This window comes from Taudactylus pleione, unplaced genomic scaffold, assembly GCF_031769625.1.
Source record: "Taudactylus pleione unplaced genomic scaffold, aTauple2 ptg000471l, whole genome shotgun sequence".
Classification (NCBI taxonomy): domain Eukaryota; kingdom Metazoa; phylum Chordata; class Amphibia; order Anura; family Myobatrachidae; genus Taudactylus; species Taudactylus pleione.
Window position 1 is genome coordinate 4,844,554 of NW_028284873.1, and position 24,335 is coordinate 4,868,888.

The 24,335-nt window shown below is 42.5% G+C and overlaps 1 protein-coding gene across 1 annotated transcript in view; it reads right to left on the bottom strand.

Annotated features, from left to right (window-relative positions):
* Nucleotides 1–24,335, bottom strand: part of MYO1F (myosin IF) — a 312,887-nt gene that overhangs the window by 170,145 nt on the left and 118,407 nt on the right. Inside the window, exons 3-4 of the mRNA XM_088448915.1 lie at nucleotides 5,322–5,411; nucleotides 1,536–1,630 (exon numbers count right to left, since the gene is read on the bottom strand). Of these exons, the coding sequence (XP_088305041.1) occupies nucleotides 1,536–1,630; nucleotides 5,322–5,411 (185 nt within the window). The remainder of the gene's footprint in view (nucleotides 1–1,535; nucleotides 1,631–5,321; nucleotides 5,412–24,335) is intronic.

Sequence of the window (24,335 nt, forward strand, 5' to 3'; positions counted from 1 at the left end):
CAGGGAGCTGCACTGCCAGTACCTGGGGTAAGCCAGGAGAGAGGCACAGTGAGCCCCAGCCTGTGATAGACATCCTAGACAGCTCCAGCCCAGACATCTGTGATAAGAAGTGCAACATTTCTGTGGTGAGATCTGAACCCCAGCACTCTGCTTTGTTACAAGACAGCACTCAGTGATGATATAGCATTGGTCCCCTATTGTACATGGACATACTGCCCCATTACCACTCTGTGTAGTTGACATTTCACAAGTTAAATTGCCAACATGGTATCACTTGAACATTCTCTCAAGTAAGGAGGATTACAGTGTGCTTACATCTCAGTGTATGACAATTCCTTCAGTCTCCTTATACCGCATGTGCACCGACGACAGCCTGCACAGGACGAATAGGAATATTGTGCTCTATATTGATAATTTGCAAAAAATGCTATATAATGAAACACTTGTGTGTGAGACATATTGCCATGCATAGAAAGTTTATTTGTTAGTTGAGTTTAAGGTACTTATTTATCAGTTAGTAAACGAGAAGCAAGTATTGTAATATATTACTGTGATGACTATAGTATGCATTCATGAGTGTTTGAAGACAATTCTAGTTAGTATGTAATGGTTATTGAATAATTCGTGCATGTCCAAACTTATTCACTGCCAGTGTGACAAAGTGCTCCTGCACAATAAAACTAACTTCATTTTCAAAGTGTGTGATTACTGTGCTGGGTTCTGGGGGTCTCCTGTCTCTCTGCTGTGATAGGAGGAGCCTGAAAGAGGAACTCCTCTACTGATCCACGCCCAAGCAGGTACCAGAAGAAAACCAGGTACGATCCACTCACTGACATCCCACCAAATTGGGGGTGTTACACTTGCATAGATGGGCGGTTACTCGTAAGCAGGCTGCCAAAGCCACACTGTAAAGCTGCCACAGATACATCCTACTCAGAATTATACCCGAAATTTTTAAACACCTCTCTGACCCTTTGGAGTTTACAGTCTACATTCTCTACTGCACAGGCACACACACTAAGGCCCATTTTTGACCTGCTAGTATGTTGTTGGGCTAAGGAGTCACAAAACTGGAGCACCCGTGGATAAAAAATATTCATTGGGATAGGCACAGTGAGGATGATTTCCTATCATTGCTTTAAGATTCAAATCTGCTTTACAGCTGAGCAACTAATCACATACAGTATTTGCTTTCATGGTGTAACTTGGACTAGATACGTATAAGCTAATTGCTAACTGGTTATGTGGCGTTAATGCAAAGTTTCATCTCTGAGAAAAATTAGTAAATAATCCTCACTGTTCATATTCAAACAGAAAGAGTGAATCTATCTTAGTTTTCCTGTATTTTAAGGTTCCATTATATGATATTCCTATTAATGGCAAAGAATGCTCTATTAATTTAATAATTGTCATTTTGTCAAGCTATGCATGCTTTGTAATATATTTAGAAATATTGCACAGTGATTTAGGATTGCCTTATCTGTAAATTTCTAGTTGACTATGCCACCAACACTGATATTCCAGCATACCCTTACCTGATAATGACACACTGGTTCTCTCCGTCAATAAGCATATTGCGATACATGTTGTCTGTTAATGCGTAGATATGTGGGGGATTCTCATACTGTGCCTGAGAAAGAAACAACTTGTCATAACTTTTATAAATGCCAAATAAAGCTGCTCCCTATCAATAAAGCAGATAGCCCGGCACTCCTGTGTTCATCAATTGCAATACTGCTGCAGTGCCCTCCTGGGGTGTGTAAACCATCTAAATACAGATAAATAACAAATAGGCAGGCTTTTCCTTTATAAATACAAAAGTCCTTTATTGCCGATGTTTCAGGGACCTCACCCCTGTCTTCAGGGCATACATACAACTAATATAACACATAAGCGACCCTTAAATACCCCACCAAACAACTTTGATTACCCCCACAGGACTCACCTGGTGTACACCATCCGCTGCTATCACAAACTGCTCCCGGCACACAAGCCGCACAGCATTAGTGACTTCTCCAGATGGCGCCACCTGGCAGCAAGCTCGTCCACCAGGCTCATCCGCACTAAGGGACTACCACCTTGCAGGATTGTCTCTGCTAATAATCCCGGATGGTTGGACTGTAGTGGTAATTATACGAGACTGTGACATCATCTACTACATCTATGTGCTGCAGTCATATCACTTGCCATGCAAACGAGGCTATAACTAGGAAAAGGTGTATGTCGATCTAACAGTGTACTTCCCAGATACTTAATTATTCAGAATACAACCTCTCTGTGTTGTTACCTATTATTCTATAGAGATTAACTCAGAATTTTAATCCATATTATGTTACTATTGCCGCATGATTTTTATATTTATTTTCTAACCTATTTAATATATTAGGACTACGTATATTTATTGGTCCATATGAGCTATTACATTATTTATCAATTAATAAGGTATACCATTGTTTCACTGGCACTGTTTATATATTGATGTTTATATATTGATATTTCTTAACTTATCTAATATATTTAATATATTAGGACAACATATATCTATTGTTTGATTTATTAGTGAGCTATCATTTATTTATACCTGAGCACCGCTGTCGCTATATATCAAGTCCACTCCAACAATATTTTCTCTTTATGATAGCAGATCACCACTGCTATATATAATTCTTGTACTAGCTGACACCCACAACCAGGTGGGATAGTGCGATTAGTTATTACATTTTATCTTTACCATTGCATAAACGTAATACAGGTGGCGCTGATCCTCCCTCTCTCTCTCTCTCTCTCTCTCTCTCTCTCTCTCTCTCTCTCTCTCTCTATATATACAGGTTGAGTCTCCCATATCCAAAATGCTTGGGACCAGGGGTATTTTGGATAACGGAATATTCCGTATTTTGGAATAATTGCATACCATAATGAAATATCTTGGGAATAGGACCCAAATATACACACAGAATGCATTTATGTGTAATATACACCTTATACACACAGCAGATCATATTATACAATATATTCAATATTTTTTTGGCTCAAACAATGTTTGTGTACAGAGATGAAATGAATTTATGTTTAATATACACCTTATACACACAGCCTGAAGGTAATTTTCTACAATATTTGTAATTTGTGCCTTAGACAAGGTTTGCTTACATTGAACCATCAAAAATCAAAGGATTCATTATCTCAGTCATGCCAAAAAAAATCCGTATTTCGCAATATTCCATATTTCGGAATATTTGGATATGGGAGACTCAACCTGTATATATAGTATAGAGAAAAGAAGGCACTCAAAATAGCCTTTAGAATAAAAGTTATCTTATAGAAAATATATTTTGGCCCAGGACATTACGTCATAGTTAATGGGAGGTTCAGGAACTGAGGGCCTGATACAGACCCACTCGCGAGCGCTGAGCGCTCGCTAGCGGGTCGATGTTGGCCAAGTGCTCATGTGCATAACGGAGGCGGCTCCATCGTGCGCATGCGCAAGACCCGAATAACGACGGCCAAGCCGTCGTTATGGGTCTTGCACCACCGGGGGCGTGGCTGCCCAGACGGAGGCGTTCCATGGGAACGCCTACCATCTGGGGCCGGCCCCACTGACATCACTAGTGATGTCAGTGGGTGTGCTTTTGGCTCTGATAGAGCCAAAAGCACTCCTGGGTTTGCGGCAAACGAGACCCTACCACAAGGGTTTCATCGCAAGCCCGATGGTTGCGATGGTCTTGACCCTCGCGACCATCATTTTGGCCACTCGCTATAGCTGTGGGTGGTCACCCACAGCTATGTGAGGGCCTCTTAAATTCAGAGGGACGGCCCTGATTCAGATCGAGCGCTCTGTCACAGCGTCCGGCTCTGAATCATAATAGTGTTCCATTGAACATCCGGAGTGCCGCCATCCAACAATATATATAATTTACAGTAACAGGCTGTTAAAGTGGAGGGCACCCGGTGAGCAATTAATTGGATACTACTGAGTGCTGGACTGTGCATTTATATATATATATATATATATACACGAGGGCTAATTGAAAACTAATGAGACTGCCTGTTTTTCTGTCCCATAGGTAGACGTGTCAACACTATGCTGTCTATTGTGAAGCTCATACATCGATGAGTCTGAACCTGCGGTTGGACTGCCATAGTTAAACTTGGAAAAAACGAAAATTAAACTCATGAAATGTTACGGCAAGTATACGGTTGAGAAACAATTAGCCATGCTGCAGTATTTCGCTGGTGGAAGCACTTAAAAGAGGTGACTGACAAATCGCGTTGTGGGAGACCATCCACCGCGGTTACAGATGTCAACATTGCCAAAGCTGCGGAAATGTTAAAAAATGACAGAAGGTTAACTTTACGCAAACTTTCGGCTTCACTTGGCATATAATTTGAATCGGTTCAGCATATTGTGACAAAGGAATTGAAAATGCATTCCGTGTGTGTCAGGTGGGTACCCAGAAATCTCACAGTAGAGCAGATGCGACAATGAATTGAATCGTGCAAGAACACCGTTCGAATGTCGGAGAGGATACCCGATTTCCTAACATCGATTGTGACGTGTGACGAATCATGGATTCGTCATTATGATCCGGAATCCAAACAACAGACCAGTGAATGGAAACTTGTGAACTCGACTCCACCCAAAAAATTCTGTGTGATTCCTTCAGCATGTAAAGCCATGCCTCTGCTGTTCTTTGATCCGCACGGTAGAATCCTACAGCACTGGGTTCCCTGTGGACAGACAAATAATGGTGACAACTATGCAAACGTCCTGAAAACCCATTTGCATGGAGCGATGAGGAAGAAAAGACCACATTTGCTGAAGAAACAGTGCTTTTTGCTCCAAGACAATGCCCAACCACATGTTGATGCTGTTGCATTGACAGCACTGACTGAAATTAATGGGACAGCACTGGAACACCCTCCATATAGCCCGGACTTAGAGCCATGTGATTTCTGGGCATTCCCAATCCTGAAAAAACAACTGTGAGGGAAGAAGTTCTCAACAGATGATGAAGTGAAAAATGCCACAGCTGCAACACTAAAAGGTCTACTGCACGTCTTTGAATCGTTGTTGAAATGCTGCAAAAAATGTATTGAATGTGAAGGACGCTACTTTGAAAAAGAAAAATGTTCAGATCCTGTAGAGTCATCTGATTCTGAATTAAAAAATCAGTCTCATTACTTTTCAATCAGCCCGCAGACACTGCACAGCACCACCCATCCCCTTCTTTCCATGTGTGGAGCAGGGTTCAACCTCATCAAATCCACATGGAAAAATCATACACATATATACATACAACATAGGAGATTGAATGACTTACGGCCCCTTGATATAACTCCACTTCCCGGTCTGTGAAATAGGGCATTTGCTTGAATGGATTAACAGAGATTAATACAGAACCTATATATGTCTGGCAGCAGAATGAAGGAAATTAATAAAATTGATATACACATACCAGCAATGCATTTGAATATAATAATAATTAGTTAACAGTATGTGAAAAAGATAAAAAGATAGATAAGAAATATGTGTAGCAGAAATATGTGTAGCAGATAACAGAAAGACTATCCTGAGTATATAAACATCATACTCATACATCAACATCATACATCAACTCATGTGGAGTTGGACATATGTGTGTTTATTATAAAATACACATTTCCAAAATTTGTATGCACATAAACTGCTTTTGCTTGAATCTATATGTATAGTCGGTCACATTTTACACTTACAACTCCCTATCCTTAGAGAGATAGAGATAAAGAACTATTGTCAATAACTTGTGGAACTAAAATAAATGTTCCTTATGTCAGGCCAAATATTTTGCACATAAAAAGATTAAAAACTAGAATATTAATGAATCCTCTGTATTGTACTAAATAATGTGGATAATCCAAGTGTCGATATATTACAGATATCATGGAACCAAAAAATCATGTTTTCACTGGAATTTTGGAAATAAATGACAGGTAAAGTGAAAATAGGGAGGTTCTTCTATTTTCCATAAAGAGATCTTCCTTTAGACATAAAAGATGTCAGATCAGATTGCTGACAGTCACAATCCCGACAGAGGGCCTGATTCAGCAAGGAACGCATGGATGCAGACGCAAGCACCCGGCCGCTGCGAGAATATGCTAATCAATGCATACGCACAGAGACAGCAGCACAAGATGCAGACCCCCAGCCCCATATTAAGCTGCCCATTTCCCTTTACTCATAGCCTGATCAGCACGTAAACAATGGTAACATTGAGAACCATTGGACCCATTAGCATGATAGTGGTTGACCTGACCTGCCGCAGGATTTTGCCCGGTTCCTGTGTATAGCTTACGGTGGTAAGGCTGCGTATGCTGCTCCACTGCCTTAATTATGCAGGCCCCTATAACGGCATTATAATGCCTGTGTTCGCCTGACCACCCCCCGTCACCACCCACAAACGGCACTTCCTGTGAATCAATATTGGAAGGGTCTGCGTAAACACTGCGTGTAGTCTGCGTACCATAACCCAATCGCTCAGGCTAGTTCGTTCACATGCAGTGCAATGCATAAGCATGCGCAGTGTAAAAACATTGGCCAAGTGCGTGCGTTCTCTCCTTTGCGTTCCATGCTGAATCAGGCCTAGAGTCCGATGGTGAGTATTAGGGTTATGGACTAGGGAGACTGTTAGGGTTAGGCTGGGGGAGGGGTGCGCTAGAGTTATGGTTAGGATTAAAGTTAGAATGCTTATCAAAATCCGTTGAGATTTTGACCATCAGGATGCCGCTGTTGGAATTCCATTGGCATTGTGACTGTCGGGATCCCATACCCATCCCATTCAAATATAGAGAGATTTCATGAGTGATGAAGGCTGACAAAGAAAATGTGTTCAAAATGTGTTCAAAACCTAAAGTACATTAAACTAATCTCTCTCAATCAGAGGGGGGAGGGGATGTACCACCTATCAGGAGGATAGCAGCGTTAATAACGCCACTATACTAAAATTCTATAGATGGCGTTGCCTAACAGGTCCAAGCTCTGGAAAGTGTCACATTCCGGAGCTTGGTACATATGGGGAATATGGTCTCAGAAAACTGCAGTTTGCAGAGTTTTGGTCGCATTTTGCTTTTAGTACCTCCCGCCCAGAGAAACAAGCTCTTCTAGAATTGAAAGCAGGATATATGATAAAAACTGCAGACAAAGTATAGAAATGGTGGTTTAGAGTGTTGAGGATTAAGATAAAGATGCATTATGCCAATTGTTAGATAAGAAGCTTTATAAAACTCTTTATACTAATCACACCAAAGTATACCAGGAAAAAAGATCGCTTCTAGATTGGGACCTGGCTGATGGGGTCATCTCCAGGAATGAATGACAGTTTTTGTTTCCTTTTTTTTCCTGTATCACCTATCAATTAGTAATTTGCCAAATATTCGTAAATCACACACTATTACTCAAGAACAAACAATTATTTCAGTTTTAGTTCACACACATATAAGTTATCATTCTATGTAGATTTTTATTTGCAGCCAATATGACAATATCCTTGAGGTCCTCTTTTAGGACTCTACTCGATGATATTGGTTGAAAACATTACTTGGACATAAAGTTACAGATTTTTAAAGTTAGATTTCAAGAACATCAGTGAGAATTCAAAGCCCAGATTTATCAAGGAGTGATATTCTTCTTATCGCTAATTACTAATCTAAGATGGTGCTCCAACCAATCAGCTCACAACACATTTAGAAACTGATTAGTTGGAGCACCTTTTAAGATTAGTAACGAGTGATAACAAGAATATCATTCATTGATAAATCAGGCCCAAATCTTTATCCTGGACTTCATTTTGATAATACGTTTTAGTTACAAGTGATGGAGACAGCCATTGGAACCAGCCTATCCCTGAGTTATGCCAATCAAGGGAGAATTTAAGTCCCAGACAATCCTTGCTATTTATTATATAATATAATCTGAATAACAAAAAAATGTGGGGTTGCCATTTTAATTAATTGAAAACTTCTGTTTGTTCACACTAAAACTGTGATAGACCCAGAGGGATGTTTCCTTATGGTGATTGGCACCCTTTGCTCTGAGACCCTCACCCTAGTCTCGGTTTACGCTCCTAACCAAGACCGGCCACAATTTTTTGATTACTTTGTTTAGGCGCATTGGTAGAGAGGCACAGGGACACATAATTATAGGTGGGGATTTTATCACTATTATTGACCCTTTGCAAGATAGAGCTAATCCTCCTGCACACACTTCGGGGATGTCCCTTCCTAAAGGTTCCTGTACTCCCATTGCTTCCCTTAAGCGCTTTGCGACTCCTGGCGTCTTAAATACCCTCATGCCCGGGATTATACCCATTTCTCTGCTCCACATCAGCATTACTCAAGGATCGATATGATTCATGTTTCCTCATCTATTACGGTTGTAGATGCTGGCATTACCCCACTTTCCTGGACAGACCACGCAGGTGATTATGGGCCTGATTCAGAGCCGTTCGCTATTTGCGGTCGTTCGTTCAAAAACAAGGGGTGGCTATTCAAATGATCCGTTCGCAAATTGCAGTCTGTTCACACCTCTAAGTCTGAACGAGCGAGCAAAACATACGCTCGTTTATTTGTTAAAAACGCCCCCTGGCCGCTCGCACCGTACGTCATGTCCGCTATTTATTTGATTAATCGAGTACATCGACCAGCGTATGAACTGCTCGCTATTCTTGTGGTTGGTTTTTCCTACCACAATCTTGCGAGCAGTTCTGGCTATAAAATAACCCAGTGACGTGGTCAATGACGCTGCTGTATTAATTATGCACACCCATAAAACGCCCGTTTTGACCTTTAAGCACGCCTGCGTTCGGATCTCCACTCCCCATTTTCAAGCACCTTCCCCTGTTACCACCCACATACGCCTCATTCTGTCACTCAAAATAGCAGGCATTCGCTATATTGCAAGCACATGAATTTCGGCCACACTGACTGGTTCGCGCATGCATATAACGATCCGTACGCATGCGCAGATGTGCGAACATCGCTCGGAACGAGCGTACTGCCGCTAGCGAGTGGCTCTGAATGAGGGCCCATATTCTTTTAGATATATATCGTTCTCCTCGTGGACAGTGCAATTGGCGCTTAGACGGTTCCCTTTTACAGCACCCCTCTGCACTGCAAGAAATAAAGCTAGCAATAGCCCATTATTTTTCGAAAGAGAACACTTCTCCTGATATTACGTCCAGTATCCTTTAGGAAGCCCATTAGGCTACCTATACAGGGTTTCCTTATTGCAAAGACTTCAGCGGTTAGGAAAGCAGCCATGTAGAATATTCAACTTTTGGAATCACAAATCTCCACACTACTGGCTCCACAAACTCTCCCCTAGAGCCTCTGTGCTTTCCCAAATAGAGAACCTACGAGGTCAACTAAGTACCCTTTTATCCCACCATGCCGCCCTTGTTTTACAGAAACTCTGCCAACTCTTCTACAATAAGGCTGATAAAATTGATTCTTTATTAGCCAATAAGTTACGTCTTAAGCAAGCGTTAGGTGCGATAGACAAATTATATTCTCCAACACTTGGCTCTTTCACCACCTGAAATTATGGCTGAGGAATTTTGGACCTTCTATAGTTCCCTATATAATTTAACAGATCCTTCTTTTTCCTCTTCTGCTAGAGCCAAGGAGGTGCGTTCATATCTGTCGTTTACTCCTTTACCTAGTCTATCAGACTCTCAACTGACTTTACTCAATGAGCATATTTCAGATGAAGACACAATAGCTGCCATAAGATCAATGCGATCCTCTGCCGCCCCAGGCCCTGACGGGTTTACATATAAACTATTTGCAGGAGCTTGCTCCACACCTTACTTCATTATTTAATGATATAATGAAGGGCGACTATTTTGCTCCCGACATAGCCCGGACTAGTATTGTGGTAATCCCCAAGCCTGATAGAGATCCATCATAATGCATTAACTATAAGCTGATTTCGTTATTGAGCGTCGACCTGAAAATCTATGCTAAATTATTAGTCAATCGCTTAGCCCCGTTATTTTCATACATGATACATCCCAAACAGGTCGGGTTTATACCAGGATGCCAGGCATCGGATTTCACTAGAAGGCCTATACACCTGATCAATTCCATCCATAAGCAAACACTCCCCTCTTATTTTAGCACTCGATGTGGAGAAGGCCTTTAATCGCATCTCCTGGTCCTTTGTTCATGCAGTTCTTGACAAAATGGGCTTCTCTGGGAAATTTTTGGATGTTGTTTTGGCTCTTTATCTCTTTCCATCAGCGCAGGTCTAAGTTAATAACATTAGATCCACTAGTTTAGATTACTAACGGTACTAGGCAGGGTTGTCCCCTCTCACACCTAATCTTTGCACTTGTTATGGAGCCTTTAGCGGCAAGGATCCATTGTAACAGAACTATTTGCGGAATAAACGCAGGTCCTTTCTCTTACTGAACCATCCCAATCTCTTAAATCACTCCTTTCTGAAATACAGCTATAATCCCAGCACTCGGGCTACAAAATGAATGTTGCCAAAACTAAAGTTCTTGATTCCTATGTTAATAGACGCTTTAAATTAGCCCCAGGTCTGTCTCCTTTGACACCATTATTCCATAATCCCGCTTTCCCCACAGGCTTATGTAAATCCTCCTTTACCTGGTTATCGGGAAACATTTATTACTTAATTTATATTACTACTGATGCTAATTTTCCCCAATTTTCTGAAATTCAGGAAAGAGTGGCAAGTCCTGCCAAAGATTTCTTTCGCTTTCTACAAATTAGGCACTTTCATTCTAAAATTAGCTCTACTCTGACAAGTAGACCTTTAACCTCTTTTGAGTCTATCTGTTGAAAACGCTCCTCTATCAAAGGTCTGAACACCACTATATATGCCTTATTAGGTGAGGGGGTAGGTCCCAACCGGGATTCTAATGAATTAACATTGGACCTGGATCTTGGGCATACTATAGATAGTGAAAATTGGACAGAAATCTGGGACAATGCAGCATCTAGTTCTATTTGTGTTAACATTAAAGAAAGTACTTATAAACTATCAGGGCCGTAACTAAGGTGGTGTGGCCAGCTGCCTCCACCCACAATCATCCCCTTACCTCTCATCTGCGCTGCCCGCTGCAATGTATAATATTAGCCGTCCACCTAGCTCCTTTTCTGCCGGACGCACCGCTACTAATACACATTAAAGCAGGGAGCAGTGCAGCTGCCTGCCCCCTGTGCACTGCCCCCTGCCTCGCACTGGGAGAGACATCTTTTTAAAGAACGGTTCTCCCAACTGTGAACGCTGGCCTCTGAAATGATCAGAGTTTAAAGAAGCCTTGTTCGATTCAGAGGCCAGTGTTCCCAGTGATGAAGTGCGCGAGTGATGTCATGATGTCACCTACGTTGTGAGGGGCCTGCAAGGCCGCGCCCCTCTATATCATCAAGTTAGATCCAGTCAGTGCGGCAGCGAATGCACGGCCGATGACCGCGAGGAGTCAGCAATGCCAAGCGTGGTCAGGTAAGTACTGGGTGGCACTGCATAAGGGGCACTACTACAGTGGGCACTGCATAATTGGCCAACACTACAGGGGGCACTGCATATGATAACAACTACAGGGGGTACTGCATATGGGAACAACTACAGGGGGCACTGCATATGGGAACAACTACAGTGGCCTGCATATGGGAACAACTACAGGGGCACTGCATATGGGAACGACGGGCACAACAACAGGGGCAATGCCTATGGGCACAACTACAGGGGGCCCTGCATAAGTGGCACAACTACATGTGTAAGGCGAATTGGGCCATGTACTTTTGCACTGTGTGGCATAATATGTAAGGGGGGGCATAATGTGTAAGGGGTATGGGCTTTGTACTTTTGTACTGTGGGACATAATGTGTAATGGGGGTATTTGTACTGTGTGGCATAATGTGTGAATTTGTACTGTGTGGCATAATGTGTGAGGGGCATTACTACTGTGTGGTCATAATGTGTAAGGGGCATTACTACTGTGTGGCACAATGTGTGAGAAGCACTACTACTGTATAACATAATAATTGTATAAGGCACACTATTATGTAGTATTAAGTAAATAAGGGCCACTACTGTGTGGCGTAATGTAAACGGGGGGTACTATAGTGTGGTCACGCCCTTTCCTTACAAGACCATGCCTCTTTCTTGGCGCCTGCGGAGGGGGGGGGCACCGATACTCTTTCTGGCACAGGGCACCAAAATGTCTAGTTACGGCACTGTAAACTATTATGTGCCATCCCAATTAAAAGTTATGTTTTACAACACTTCAGATAGGTGTTAGAGGGGATGTCAGAATGAGGGTTCCTTTCAGCATATAGTGATCCTGTCCAAAATTTGGCCAGTATGTAGCAGGAGGTTATCTCTTCTCGCACCTATTTGAGACAACTATTTATTTATTAAACATTAATTGAACAAACTTGGGTAATAACAGACAGATATATAGGTAGGAAGGCCTCTATTTCCTCCTTCCCTTAAATCTTCCCATACTCTCCCGGCATAAAAATAAAATACTTTGGCATATGCCGTGACCTGTCAAACAGTGGCTGACTGGAAAAATCCTGCACCATCACCATTGCATGCGATTTTATCACGTATTTGGTATATTTATTAGATGGAATATATGACTGCTATAATGTCACTCCTCAAAATATTTCAACAAAATATGGTCCCCTTGGCTGACTTCCTAAAACGCTTCCTCTCCATTCAGTACTTACATTTTTTTTCTTCTCTGTATTAATTTGGGTTTTGGACTTTGTGGACTTAGACCCCCTTTCTGTTTACTTATCTATTTCCCCCCTCTTCCTTCATTGTTTTTTTCTTTACCTCCCTTTCTTCTCCTCTCTTTTTAACTCTTTCTTTCTGTGACGACTTGCTACACCGTCACTGCGAGATAATTTTCTTGCTCTTAAACCTTCTTAAAAATGGATCACTATATTTTGTGTTTTATGCATTCGTGAGTTATGATGGTTGCACTTAACTGTGATTCGCTTAATAAAATGTGTTTAAAAAAAACAAGTTTCTGAATAACAATTACAGGATGAGTCTCCCATATCCAAATATTCCGAAATACGGAATATTTTTAGCTTGACTGAAATAGTGAAACCTTTGAATTTTGATGTTTCAGTGTACACGAACTTTGTTTAAGGCACAAAATTATTAAAAATAAAGTATAAAATGACCTATAGGCTGGGTGTATAAGGTGTATATGAAACATAAATAAATTTCATGTATGTACACAAACTTTGCTTGAGCCACAAAATTATTGAAAATATTGTATAAAATTACCTGCAGGCTGTGTGTATAAGGTGTATATAAAACATAAATGCATTCTGTGTTTAGATTTGGCCCTATTCCTAAGACATTTCAATATGGTATGCATATATTCCAAAATACGGAATATTCCGATATCCAAAATACCCTTGGCCCCAAGCATTTTGGATATGGGAGACTCAACCTGTATGTCCATTCTGGATGGCATCTACAACAGCTTAACATCTACTAAATGTAAAGCTTTTGTAGTGAATGAGTGATAATGTTCTACAAAGTTCCTTCTAATATAATAGTAAATGGTATGTGTTAGCTCATTATAATATATTATTAGTTTTTACTTCAAATGTTTTATCTAAATAATAAGCGGGAATGTGCATGTGTGTGTCATGGCTGGCTCAGGGGAATCTCCTACTGAGGAGCTGAAAGCTGCGGTCTCGGGTTGTGGGAGAAATTGGAGGCAAGGGGCTTGGATGTATGTCCTCATCCACAAGTATCGGATGTTGGCGAGAACTGACCAAAGGCGCGGAGTCTAACCTGCTGGGAGGTGTTCACCAGTCACCCCTCCAAGTGGGATATGGGTTTAAGCTGCACCCAGCAAGCAGGTCGCACCCCTTTGGTCAGGTATCCAATACAGGTGGGAAATGGAGGGAGATAACACCGATGAGGCCCAGGAGAATTTACCTCTGAAAGATGCACTAGCGAGGATTTTGTATTAAGTACTCGGGCAAGGTATCAGACACACCGCTGGCACAGGAGAGTGACACTGTGGTTGTACTTGGAGGATGTACAGAGTATGCGGGCTATGTATCCAGTCACATCGCTGGCACAGGAGAGTGACACTGTGATTGTACTTGGAGGATGTATACAGCATGTGGGTAAGGTATCCAGTCGCACCGCTGGCACAGGAGAAAAGCTCAAACAAGTTGAGGAGCATGGTCATCAGAGGCCTTAATCCATGTTCGTTCTTCAGTTCTGTATCCTTTCCAATCAATAAGATACTGAAGGCAATTAGACCGATGTCGAGAGTCAAGGATTTTCTAAACCTCAAATTCGACTCCCAGTTGAGTTTGAACTTGGGAGGAGTCTTGGGTGGAGAATGCTGAAAATGATTAAGAACCAATGGTCGTAACAAAGAAATATGAAATGTGTTGGAGATTCTCAAATGCGGAGGGAGTTCCAATTTATAAACCACAGGGTTGATGACTTTAAGAATGCGGTATGGTCCAATGAAGCGTGGAGCAAATTTCTTGCTTGGAACCTTCACACAAATGTTCTTTGATGATAGCCACACCCTGTCTCCGACTCTCAGAAGGGGAACGGTGAGATGAATCCAATCTGCAAATTTTTTTTAGTTACTGGAAGTTTTTTTCAAAAGAACAATGAATATTTTTTCATAAATCTGAAAAGGAACCAACAAGGTTGGTAACAGCAGGAACTACCATGGGCGGTAAATCTTGAAAATCTTGTACTCGTGGATGTTTACCATACACTGCAAGAAATGGAGTGGAATTTGAAGAAGAATGGTATCTGAAATTGTGGGCAAATTCTGCCCAAGGCAACAAATTGATCCAGTCATCTTCAGAGGAAGATGCGAAGAGTCTGATAAACGTCTCCAGCTCCTGATTCACCCTTTTTGTTTGGCCGTTAGTTTGAGGGTGATAGGCAGACGAAAATTTCAACTTGATCCCACAGGCAGCACAAACAGCCCTCCAAAACTTTGCCACAAATTGTACCCCACAGTCAGATACAATCTCCTTGGGTAAACCATGAAGCCGGAAGAAATCATGGATGAACACCTTGGCCAGTTGCGAAGCAGACGTAAGACCGACTAGAGGGATAAAGTAAGCCATTTTTGAAAATAGGTCTACTACATACCAGATGGTATTGTGTCCCTTAGGTGGTAATTCAGAAATAAAATCCATTGAAAGATGAGTCCAAAGGGTGTTTGGCACATGCAGAGGACACAATGGACCAACAACTTTGTTACAAATGGTTTTATGCTGGGCACACTTGGCACAGGACACAATAAAGTTTTGGACATCTTCCTTCATAGTGGGCTACAAGTAGGACCACTGTAAAAACTTGAAAGTCTTGAGAATGCCTGAGTGACCAGCAAAAAGAGAACCATGGGCCCATGTCAATAAGTTTTTACGCAGCTGAGGTACCACAAAGATCTTGCCAGGAGGAGGAGACAAGAGTTGAGTTTGAGCAAAGATTAGAGAATCCAAAATCGGCTGAACTTGAGGTTGATCTTCCACCTCTTGTGGAGACAAAAAGGATCAAGAAAGAGCATCAGCTTTCTTATTCAGGATCCCAGGACGAAACTGAAGTTTGAAGTCAAATCTAGAGAAGAAGAGGGACGAGCGAGCTTGTCTGGCATTTAACCGATGAGCTGTTTGGAGATAAACAAGGTTCTTATGATTTGTGATAATGGTAACAGGGAATCTAGCAACTTCCAAAAGGTGTCTCCACTCCTCCAGTGCCAAACGCATAGCCAATAAATCTTTGTCTCCGATGGCATAATTCTACTCGGTCAGAGAGAATTTGTGAGAAAAGAACCCACATGGATGATTTTTCCTGTCTTCAGTGGTTTGAGAAAGCACAGCTCTTACCCCTACCAAGGAGGCATTTACTTCCAAGATAAAAGGTTTCTCGAGATGTGGTTGGCGAAGAATTGGAGCTATGGAAAATGCTGTTTTGAGATCTTGGAAGGCCACTTCTGCTGCAGGAGTCATTTGAGATGGGCTAGACCCTTTCTTAGTGAGAGCATTACATAAGCCAGAAGACATCACCAAATACTCAAAATGGCCATCCCGAGTTTTGAATGCAGTTTTCCACTCATCCCCCGCCTTGATATGGATCAAGTTGTAGGCCCTGCGGAGATACAATTTTGTGAAAAAGTGAGCCCCACAAACCTTGTCAAAGTTCAGAGATGAGTGGCTGAGGATATCGGTTTTTGATAGTAATTAGATTGAGTCCTCGGTAATCTATGCAGGGTCTGAGCGCACTGTCTTTTTTTTGACAAAGCAGAATCTAGCCCCAGCAGGAGAAGTGGACGGTCTGATGAACCCCTTGGCTAAGTTTTCCTTAATGTAATCAGACATGGCTGCTGTTTCCAGAACCAAAAGAATGTAAATTTAGCCACAAGGTGGCATTTTCCCAGGAATGATATCAATGCCACAGTCCCAAGAATGATGAGGAGGTAATTTGTCCGCAGCTAGTTCATTAAAAACGTCAGCAAAATCCTGGTATGGTTCTGGCAGACGGGGATCTAGGAGAACTTTCAATTGATCAGGAGTAGGAGACTTAAGAGAAGGTCTGGTAGAAACTTGATGGGTACAGAAAGGAAGCACACAGGACTGACATTGATGAAAACAGCTATGACTCCAAGCAAGGATTTTCATAGTAGACCATTTCAGCATAGGTTTGTATTTTTTAAGCCAAGGCAGACCTAAAACTAGTTCGTAAGAGGTTTTAGGTAGAACTAGGAATTCCAACATTTCTTGATGGAGGCATCCTACTCGTAGAGACACTGGGTGGGTAACCGAGGAAATAGAATCTCTCAGAATGACGTTGCCATCTACCCCTGAGAGAGCTAGCTTGCTGGGTAGAGGAGTGACCGGTATATCCAGGGACTCAGAAATAAAATTCCCAGTGGCTCCGGAATCTACCAAGGCTTTCAAATCTTTTGTCCTCGAGTTTAGGAAAGGAACGCCGATAAAAGACTATCCATTAAATGGGATGGCTTGATCAATACCCCCAACTGGACGCTCCCAGAACCAGTTAGGGTCTTGTGTTTCCGGCAAGAAGAGGACAATTCTTGAGAACATGTTCCGGAGCTGAACAATAAAGGCAGAACTTCTTCTGGAACTGACGTGTTTGCCGAGATTTATTAACCTGCATAGGTTCTTCTATATTTGTTGCCGGAAAAGAAGAACGTCCATCCAGTAACAAATGATCCCAAAATCGATCCTCTCGCCCTCTACTAGCCAATCGCTCTCTAGGGCGTAAGTCGATCTTTATACACGGAAATTACTTCAGAGAAGGACTCTGGAAGATCCTGAGAGGCTAACGTCTCTAATTTTTTCTGAAAGTCCATGCAGAAAGGCAGCCTTGAGGGCCTCTTTGTTCCATTTTAATTCAGAAGAAATTGTTTGAAATTGGACCACGTACTGTCCCACAGTACGGGTCCCTTAATGGACTCGAAGGAGATTGGAGGGGGCTGAGGCAGTATGGCCTGGCCTCATCATAGGATCCGCTCATTCCCATAATGGGGAGACCCAATCCAAGGCAGTTCCAGTCAGCAGTGAAATAATATAAGCCACTTTTGACCTAGACATAGAGAAGTTCTGTGGCAGGCATTCAAACTGAATTTCACACTGATTGAGGAAACCTCGGCAACGTCTTGGGTTTCCATCACAGTGTTCAGGGGATGTCAATTGAAGACAAGACTTCGGAGTCACTGGAACTGGAGGATGGACTGGAGGACTCAAAGGAGCAGACACAGCAGGAGGAGGAAGTAACGTGGCCAAGGTTGACTGGATAACAAATAGTTGCCCAGAGAGCTTTTGTAAATATTGAGCCACTTGATGATGCACTGCCTCCTGATTACCCATGCAAGAGGCGAGATCTTGCAATGCCCCTGCACCCTGGGAAACTGAAGCTACCATTGGGCCTGTACAAACTGTCACGGCTGGCTCACGGGAGCTGAAAGCTGAGGTCCCATTTTGTGGGAGGAATCGGAGGCGAGGGGCCTGGATGTATGTCCTCCTCATTCACAAGTATCGGATGGAACGAAGTGACGGCAAGCCTAGTAGTAACAACATTGTACAGGCAGCTTCCTGCTGTCCGGAGCCTGGTTATATACCCTAAGGTAGCAGTTCATTGGAGGATAGCGTCAGATGACGACCACCACACTACCCAATGTAAAGGGTAATCAGGAGATGAAGACTGTCATGGCTGCATCCATGCAGCAACCAAGACATGGAGCAGCTCATGGATGTCTACGTGGTCCCTAGACATAATCCTCAGCGCGTCACTTGCCGCCGCACCTGACGTCTGACCGCTCGTGAGGTCAGGGGAAGCCAGCGCTGGGGCGAATAATGACCGATCCTAGGCCGCAACCTGATAGTGCGTGTGTGTGTCTGCTTTCTGTTTGTCCTTTATGCACAGCCAGAGTTTTGGACTTAGCTCCACCAAATTTGGCATGGTGGTGCAGTTTCACCAGTATTAGGTTCTTATACACAATAGAAAAAGAAACACAACCCAGCGCTATTTAAATGTATTATATATGAGATAATTATCTAAGTGAAATAGAAAAATATAGGATCATTTACAATGTTGACACTAAATTAGCAGCAGAAAAATGCAATGTGCTTGTGGCAGCACATATAGACACCTGGAAACCAGGTGTGTCTAAAGATATGAAGGATATATATAACTCTGCGCTATTATATTTCCAGGAAGATCGATATGAATGAAACACAATTCACACAATATATAGAATATATAAATTTTAAAATTTTTTGTTTGGTTGACCGGTCAATATAAAACAATTACACAAACTATATGAGTATATAGTATGTTAAATACAATATATCACTATGTTAAAAAAGAAAAAAAAGAGAAAGAAAAAGAAAAATGCTGGAAGAGGTGGATCCAGAAAAATATGTTGCTAAATAACAAAAATTAATAAAATGTCATCCAATTGGAAATTTAGGTTTTTACTGATTAATCCACACCTGCAAATAATGGTACAGTTAATGATCTCACCATAAATATTGGTGTTTTGTGTTTAATAGTATAGAATTCCGTGGAGCTTCATGTCCTAAATGACAACATCATGTGAGCTTCAAATGCATATTGTAAGTCCACATCCAAGTGAATATGATATAATGTAGGTGTCGGAGGAGGCTGCTGTGCCCGGAGAGACTGGTAAAGCGGCTACCTTGCAGAGAGGTGATGGTGTTCCAGCCGCTTCTCGATCCTAGCCTCCACTCCGACTGCCAGCACGTGTCCACCGGGATCGCGGGTCTCGCGTCTCGGACTGCAATGATGCAGCAGGTGTTTAGATGGATTTAGGTATTCCCAAAAGGTCCAAATGTTAATCCCTGATGCGTTTCACTCCACAGGTCTGGGGCTTTATCACATTCACTTGGATGTGGACTTACAATATGCATTTGAAGCTCACATGATGTTGTCATTTAGGACATGAAGCTCCACGGAATTCTATACTATTAAACACAAGACTCCAATATTTATGGTGAGATCATTAACTGTACAATTATTTGCAGGTGTGGATTAATCAGGAAAAACCTAAATTTCCAATTGGATGACATTTTATTCATTTGTTATATTTAGCAACATTTTTTTCTGGATCCACCTCTTCCAGCATTTTTCTTTTTCTTTCTCTTTTTTTCTTTTTTAACATAGTGATATATTGTATGTTAAATACTATATACTCATATAGTTTGTGTAATTGTTTTATATTAACCGGTCAACCAAACAAAAAATAGTCAAATTTATATATTCTATATACTGTGTGAATTGTATTTCATTCATATCGTTCTTCCTGGAAACATAATAGCGCAGAGTTCTATATATCCTCCAGTATTAGGTTCTTGCCTAGGTTTGAACTTCGTCAGGGCCACACACTGTCACACAATCCCATAAAACCAAGATACTCTTAAATTACACAGGTTTTGGGGCTGAGGGGCTGGCTTCATACATACACAGGGCCTGATTCACTATGGAACACAACTGCGAATGTAATAGCGATTACGCATGCAGTTCAACTGAAATAGTATGCTAATTCATTGTGATCGCAATGCCGCTTTTGCACTACAGAAGGACGCCCACTTTACATTACACACATCCTGTCACAACCGGGTACTGTGACTACCTCTAATGAGGTTAGAACCTCAGGGGTTTTGGATACTTGCAGGTAAATGACGGGAGTAATAGACTAAGTCTCCCAATTGCGGTCAAACCCAGTTGGCGAAACCTGCCCAGAGGCGCGGAGTCTAACTCACTTGGTGGTTTTCTCCAGTGACCCCTCCAATTGGTATATGGTTTCCACCGCATCAAGTGAGCAGGTCGCGGCCCTCTGGACAGGTACCTCTGAGTGACGGGAGACTGGAGTAATATACTGAGACAACTAACACAGGGAACACTGGGAGTAGCACAAGGGAATGGAAAGGACTGAAACACAGTATACGATGATGCCACTTGGGGGCGCACTGGGAGAGTAGACAGGACTTGTATAGAACGTAGGGATGAAGTACACAAGGATGTGTATTTTGTACACTTATGGTGCGTACACACTGGGCGATTAAAGTGGACGACTGAACGATAACGATATCGTTATCGTTCAGTCGTCCACTTTATCGTCCATTTTTAACACAAAAAAGATGAACGATGACGACGACGCGCGTTCCCGCGGGTCGTTCGTCATCCTCGTTCATCGGGCTGACATGCAGGCCAACCTGACGACCTCGTCAGGTTGCTGCATGTCAGGGAATGGGTGAGAGAGCCCGGCGCTGAACGATATCGCTAATGATATTGTTCAGCGGCTGTGCTCAATGTCATGAACGACATTGAGCACAGCCTGCCGGGGACACACTAGACGATATCGCTCAGGGAGCATATCGTCTAGTGTGTATGCACCTTAAGGTGCGGCTCCGGACACACAGGCAGATAACTTGAGATTAGTACACAGGTACAGTATGTGTATTTTGTACACTAAGGTGCGGCTTCCGGACGCACTGGCAGATGACGAGATTCGTACACAGGAATGTGTATTTGTAGTTGTACACTAAGGTGCGACTCTGGATGCCCTGGCAAATGACGAGATTCATACACAGGAATGTGTATTTGTACACTAAGGTGCGGCTCCAGACGCACTGGCAGATAACGAGATTTGTACACCAGAATGTATATTTGTACACTAAAGTGCGTCTCTGGATGCACAAGCAGAAGAACTGGAGATTGTACACAGGCTTGTTACTGGAGACACGCAGGGTAACTAATGATTGGTATGGAAACACAGGAACGGAATGCACAGTGGTGCAAGTGAGAGCCACAGGAAGAACTCGTGGTGAACACAGGGTGGATACACGGAGGTTACAAGGAAAACACAGGGAACCAGGAACACAGGAAAGTAATATAGCCTCTGGAACATAAGCCGGTTGTCACCAGAAATATCTACGTGCAGTCATATGGTGAAGTTGAACAGCAACTTCCTGCTGCAGGAGTCGGACCTAAATACCCCTAGGCAGCTGTTCATTGGATCCTGAGATGAGCTGGGACACCAGAGCCAGGACGCACGCATGAAAGTCCTACCAGACCTTGGGGAGAATCCTCAGGCATAACCCACCACTGCCACTGATATCTAAACGCCTCAGAGCCTAAAGACACCAGTCCAGCGGTGAATAATGTCAGAGCCCAGGCTGGATCCTGACACATCCGTAATGTTTAGCAAAACTGCGAAACCATCGGTACAATCGAGTACCATCGCAGCCTCACACACACTTGCCCAAGCCCTGACCTTACTCAGAAATTGCTAACTTCCACGCACGTTATCCACTGTGATGCATAGGGCATCGCAGTGGATAATTTATGCATGCCCCTGCAACGGCATTGAAACGCACTGGCACGCCTGCGTTTCCCTGACCACCCCCCATCACCAACCACAAACAGCACTTCCTGTCAATCACTCTGTGATGGGTCTGTGCAGCTGCTGCGATGACAGTCCAGTTCGCAATGAGCAGTTCACGCACTACGATCCATATGCAGACGCAGTACGCAGTTTGTGTGCATCTTAGCAACTGCGTTCCTTACTGAATAAGGCCCACTGTCACACTCTGGCAGGCTCATGAGCAGCTCAGCACTCGATACATTCAGACTGTGGCAGACAGCATAATCAATCCACAATCTTTGATCCTGGCAAATCTTAGCATATGGAGAGTATAAACTGCAGGGGAGATTGACCGCAGCCACGCAGTGCCACTGCGGTCGGGCCCCCTTCTGTCTGGGAATGGCACTCCAGTCCCAGCATTCCCCCCCTTGGTGGCAGCCCTGCTAGACATGATCTTCAATCTTGGTCTACAGAGTGATTTCAGGGGATGATTCAGCAGCGGATGCAGTGACAGGGATCACACAGATTCCCGATTATCGGGAATCTGTGCATGCACCTGAGCCGTACTACGCATGTGCAGTATGGGCCTGTGATCCCACACGAAGTCCGACTGCAGACTGGCAGCGTTTGACAGTCTGTTGCCATTTCTGGCTGGCAAGTGGGAGGTCGAAGGGATTGCGGATGATCTGATGCTGAATCCTTGGATGCAGCTGGGATCAGTAATGCATGCTGGAGGCATAGCGCCTCCTGCTGGATTACGATATTACAGCTATCGCAGCTACTAACATATTAGCAGCTGCAATAGCATATCGGTCCGCAGCTTAATCACCCCCTCTGTTCTGCAGTGATTCTGAAACTGAAGTGATTTTGGAAGCTATACTGATTTCTGTTCTGCAAGTCAGTGTGCTGCTGATATACTCCATTCCAAATGGTATGACAATATGCCTGCCTGCACTGTCATTTACTCCTAATTTGTATAGTCCATATATCCAGGTTATATGCGCGGACAGTGTAAAAAAGTTAAGGCTGCAGGGATACTTCACGGTCCAGTCTTCAACCCCGGCAACGCGGGGTATCCCAGCTAGTATGCAATAATCTATAAGTTGCATGTATCAATTGTCCAGTAGATTGCACAGGTTTTTTTTAGTTTTTAATTAATGGTGCCTTTAGCAACTAGACAAAGTCAACTGCTATAAATCCCTTGAGAAAGTTACAATTGCACCTGCTATCCGGATCTTTTTTTGAGGCACCGTCTGCAGTACAATGAAATGTTCAGTTAAACAATTTAAACAGTAAGGTCAATTCTGAAGTAAAAAAAACAGATGTAGGATACATTGAGATTATTCCAAATAAGTCTTAGCGAAAAACCTAAAAGCATAGAAAAAAAAATCACAATGAAATGCTTCTAAATATTGGACTCTATAGCCGTTATAAAGTAGTTGTGGATGCAATCAAAATATATATATCGTAGATATACAGAAAGCGTCAAATATGGCCGAACGAATCCGGGAGGGAGGTGCCCGTCAAAATTTTACCGGTCAACATAAGGAGATAGGTAGGTCTTGTACAGACAACTTGGTTAAATGCCAGGTACAGTAGTGGGACAAAAGCTATAATGTATTTGTTCTTTAGTTGCTTTCGGAAAAGTATCTATATACGATTTCCATTGCATAAAGAATCGTTCCACCTTATTCAAAAGTGTTTCCACCCACTGAATCCTAAACAGAAAGTACATTTTGTCCCAAAATAAGGATATTTGAGGGGCACACTATAAATTCACCCTTGTAGAATCCGGATCATTGCCAAAATTTGGATGATTTACCTAGGAGAATTTGTTCCTGGATTTGTACACTCACAGTTTGCTGGAGATGCAAGATAATTACCAATGTGATTACTTGATTTGAAAAAGATCATTACTGGAACATAACCTTGTACAGTATGAATGTTGCTGATCTGAATATTTATGGATTCTTGAACACAGTGTAGGAGTTTGTTTATTTTCCCATGTATTAGAGCATTAGAGTGGTAGGTTTTGCTGAAAACTTTGGGGTACAGAGTCGAACCGAGTCATGACTTTGGTCTTCCAGCCATGTTCGGAACTCGTATCTAAAAACCAGATCTTGCATGTTTTGGATTGCATTTATGTCCCTCTCTCATGTTTCAGGTGCTGTGAAGTGGTCAAAATTGACTGGAAATGACTGGAAATGAATGTTATTGATGTTAATATACTATAGAAACAAAAACTGGTCCAAGTTACATGGTTTTAGCTGGTTTTTTTTTCTATTTTTAAAGAAATCCAATACGAAACCTAAACACTTGAGGCTAGTTTTGCCAAATCCAAACCAAAATACGATTAGTTAATATTATTTTAAAGGATTTTTCATCTAAGGGCCTGATTCAGCTTGG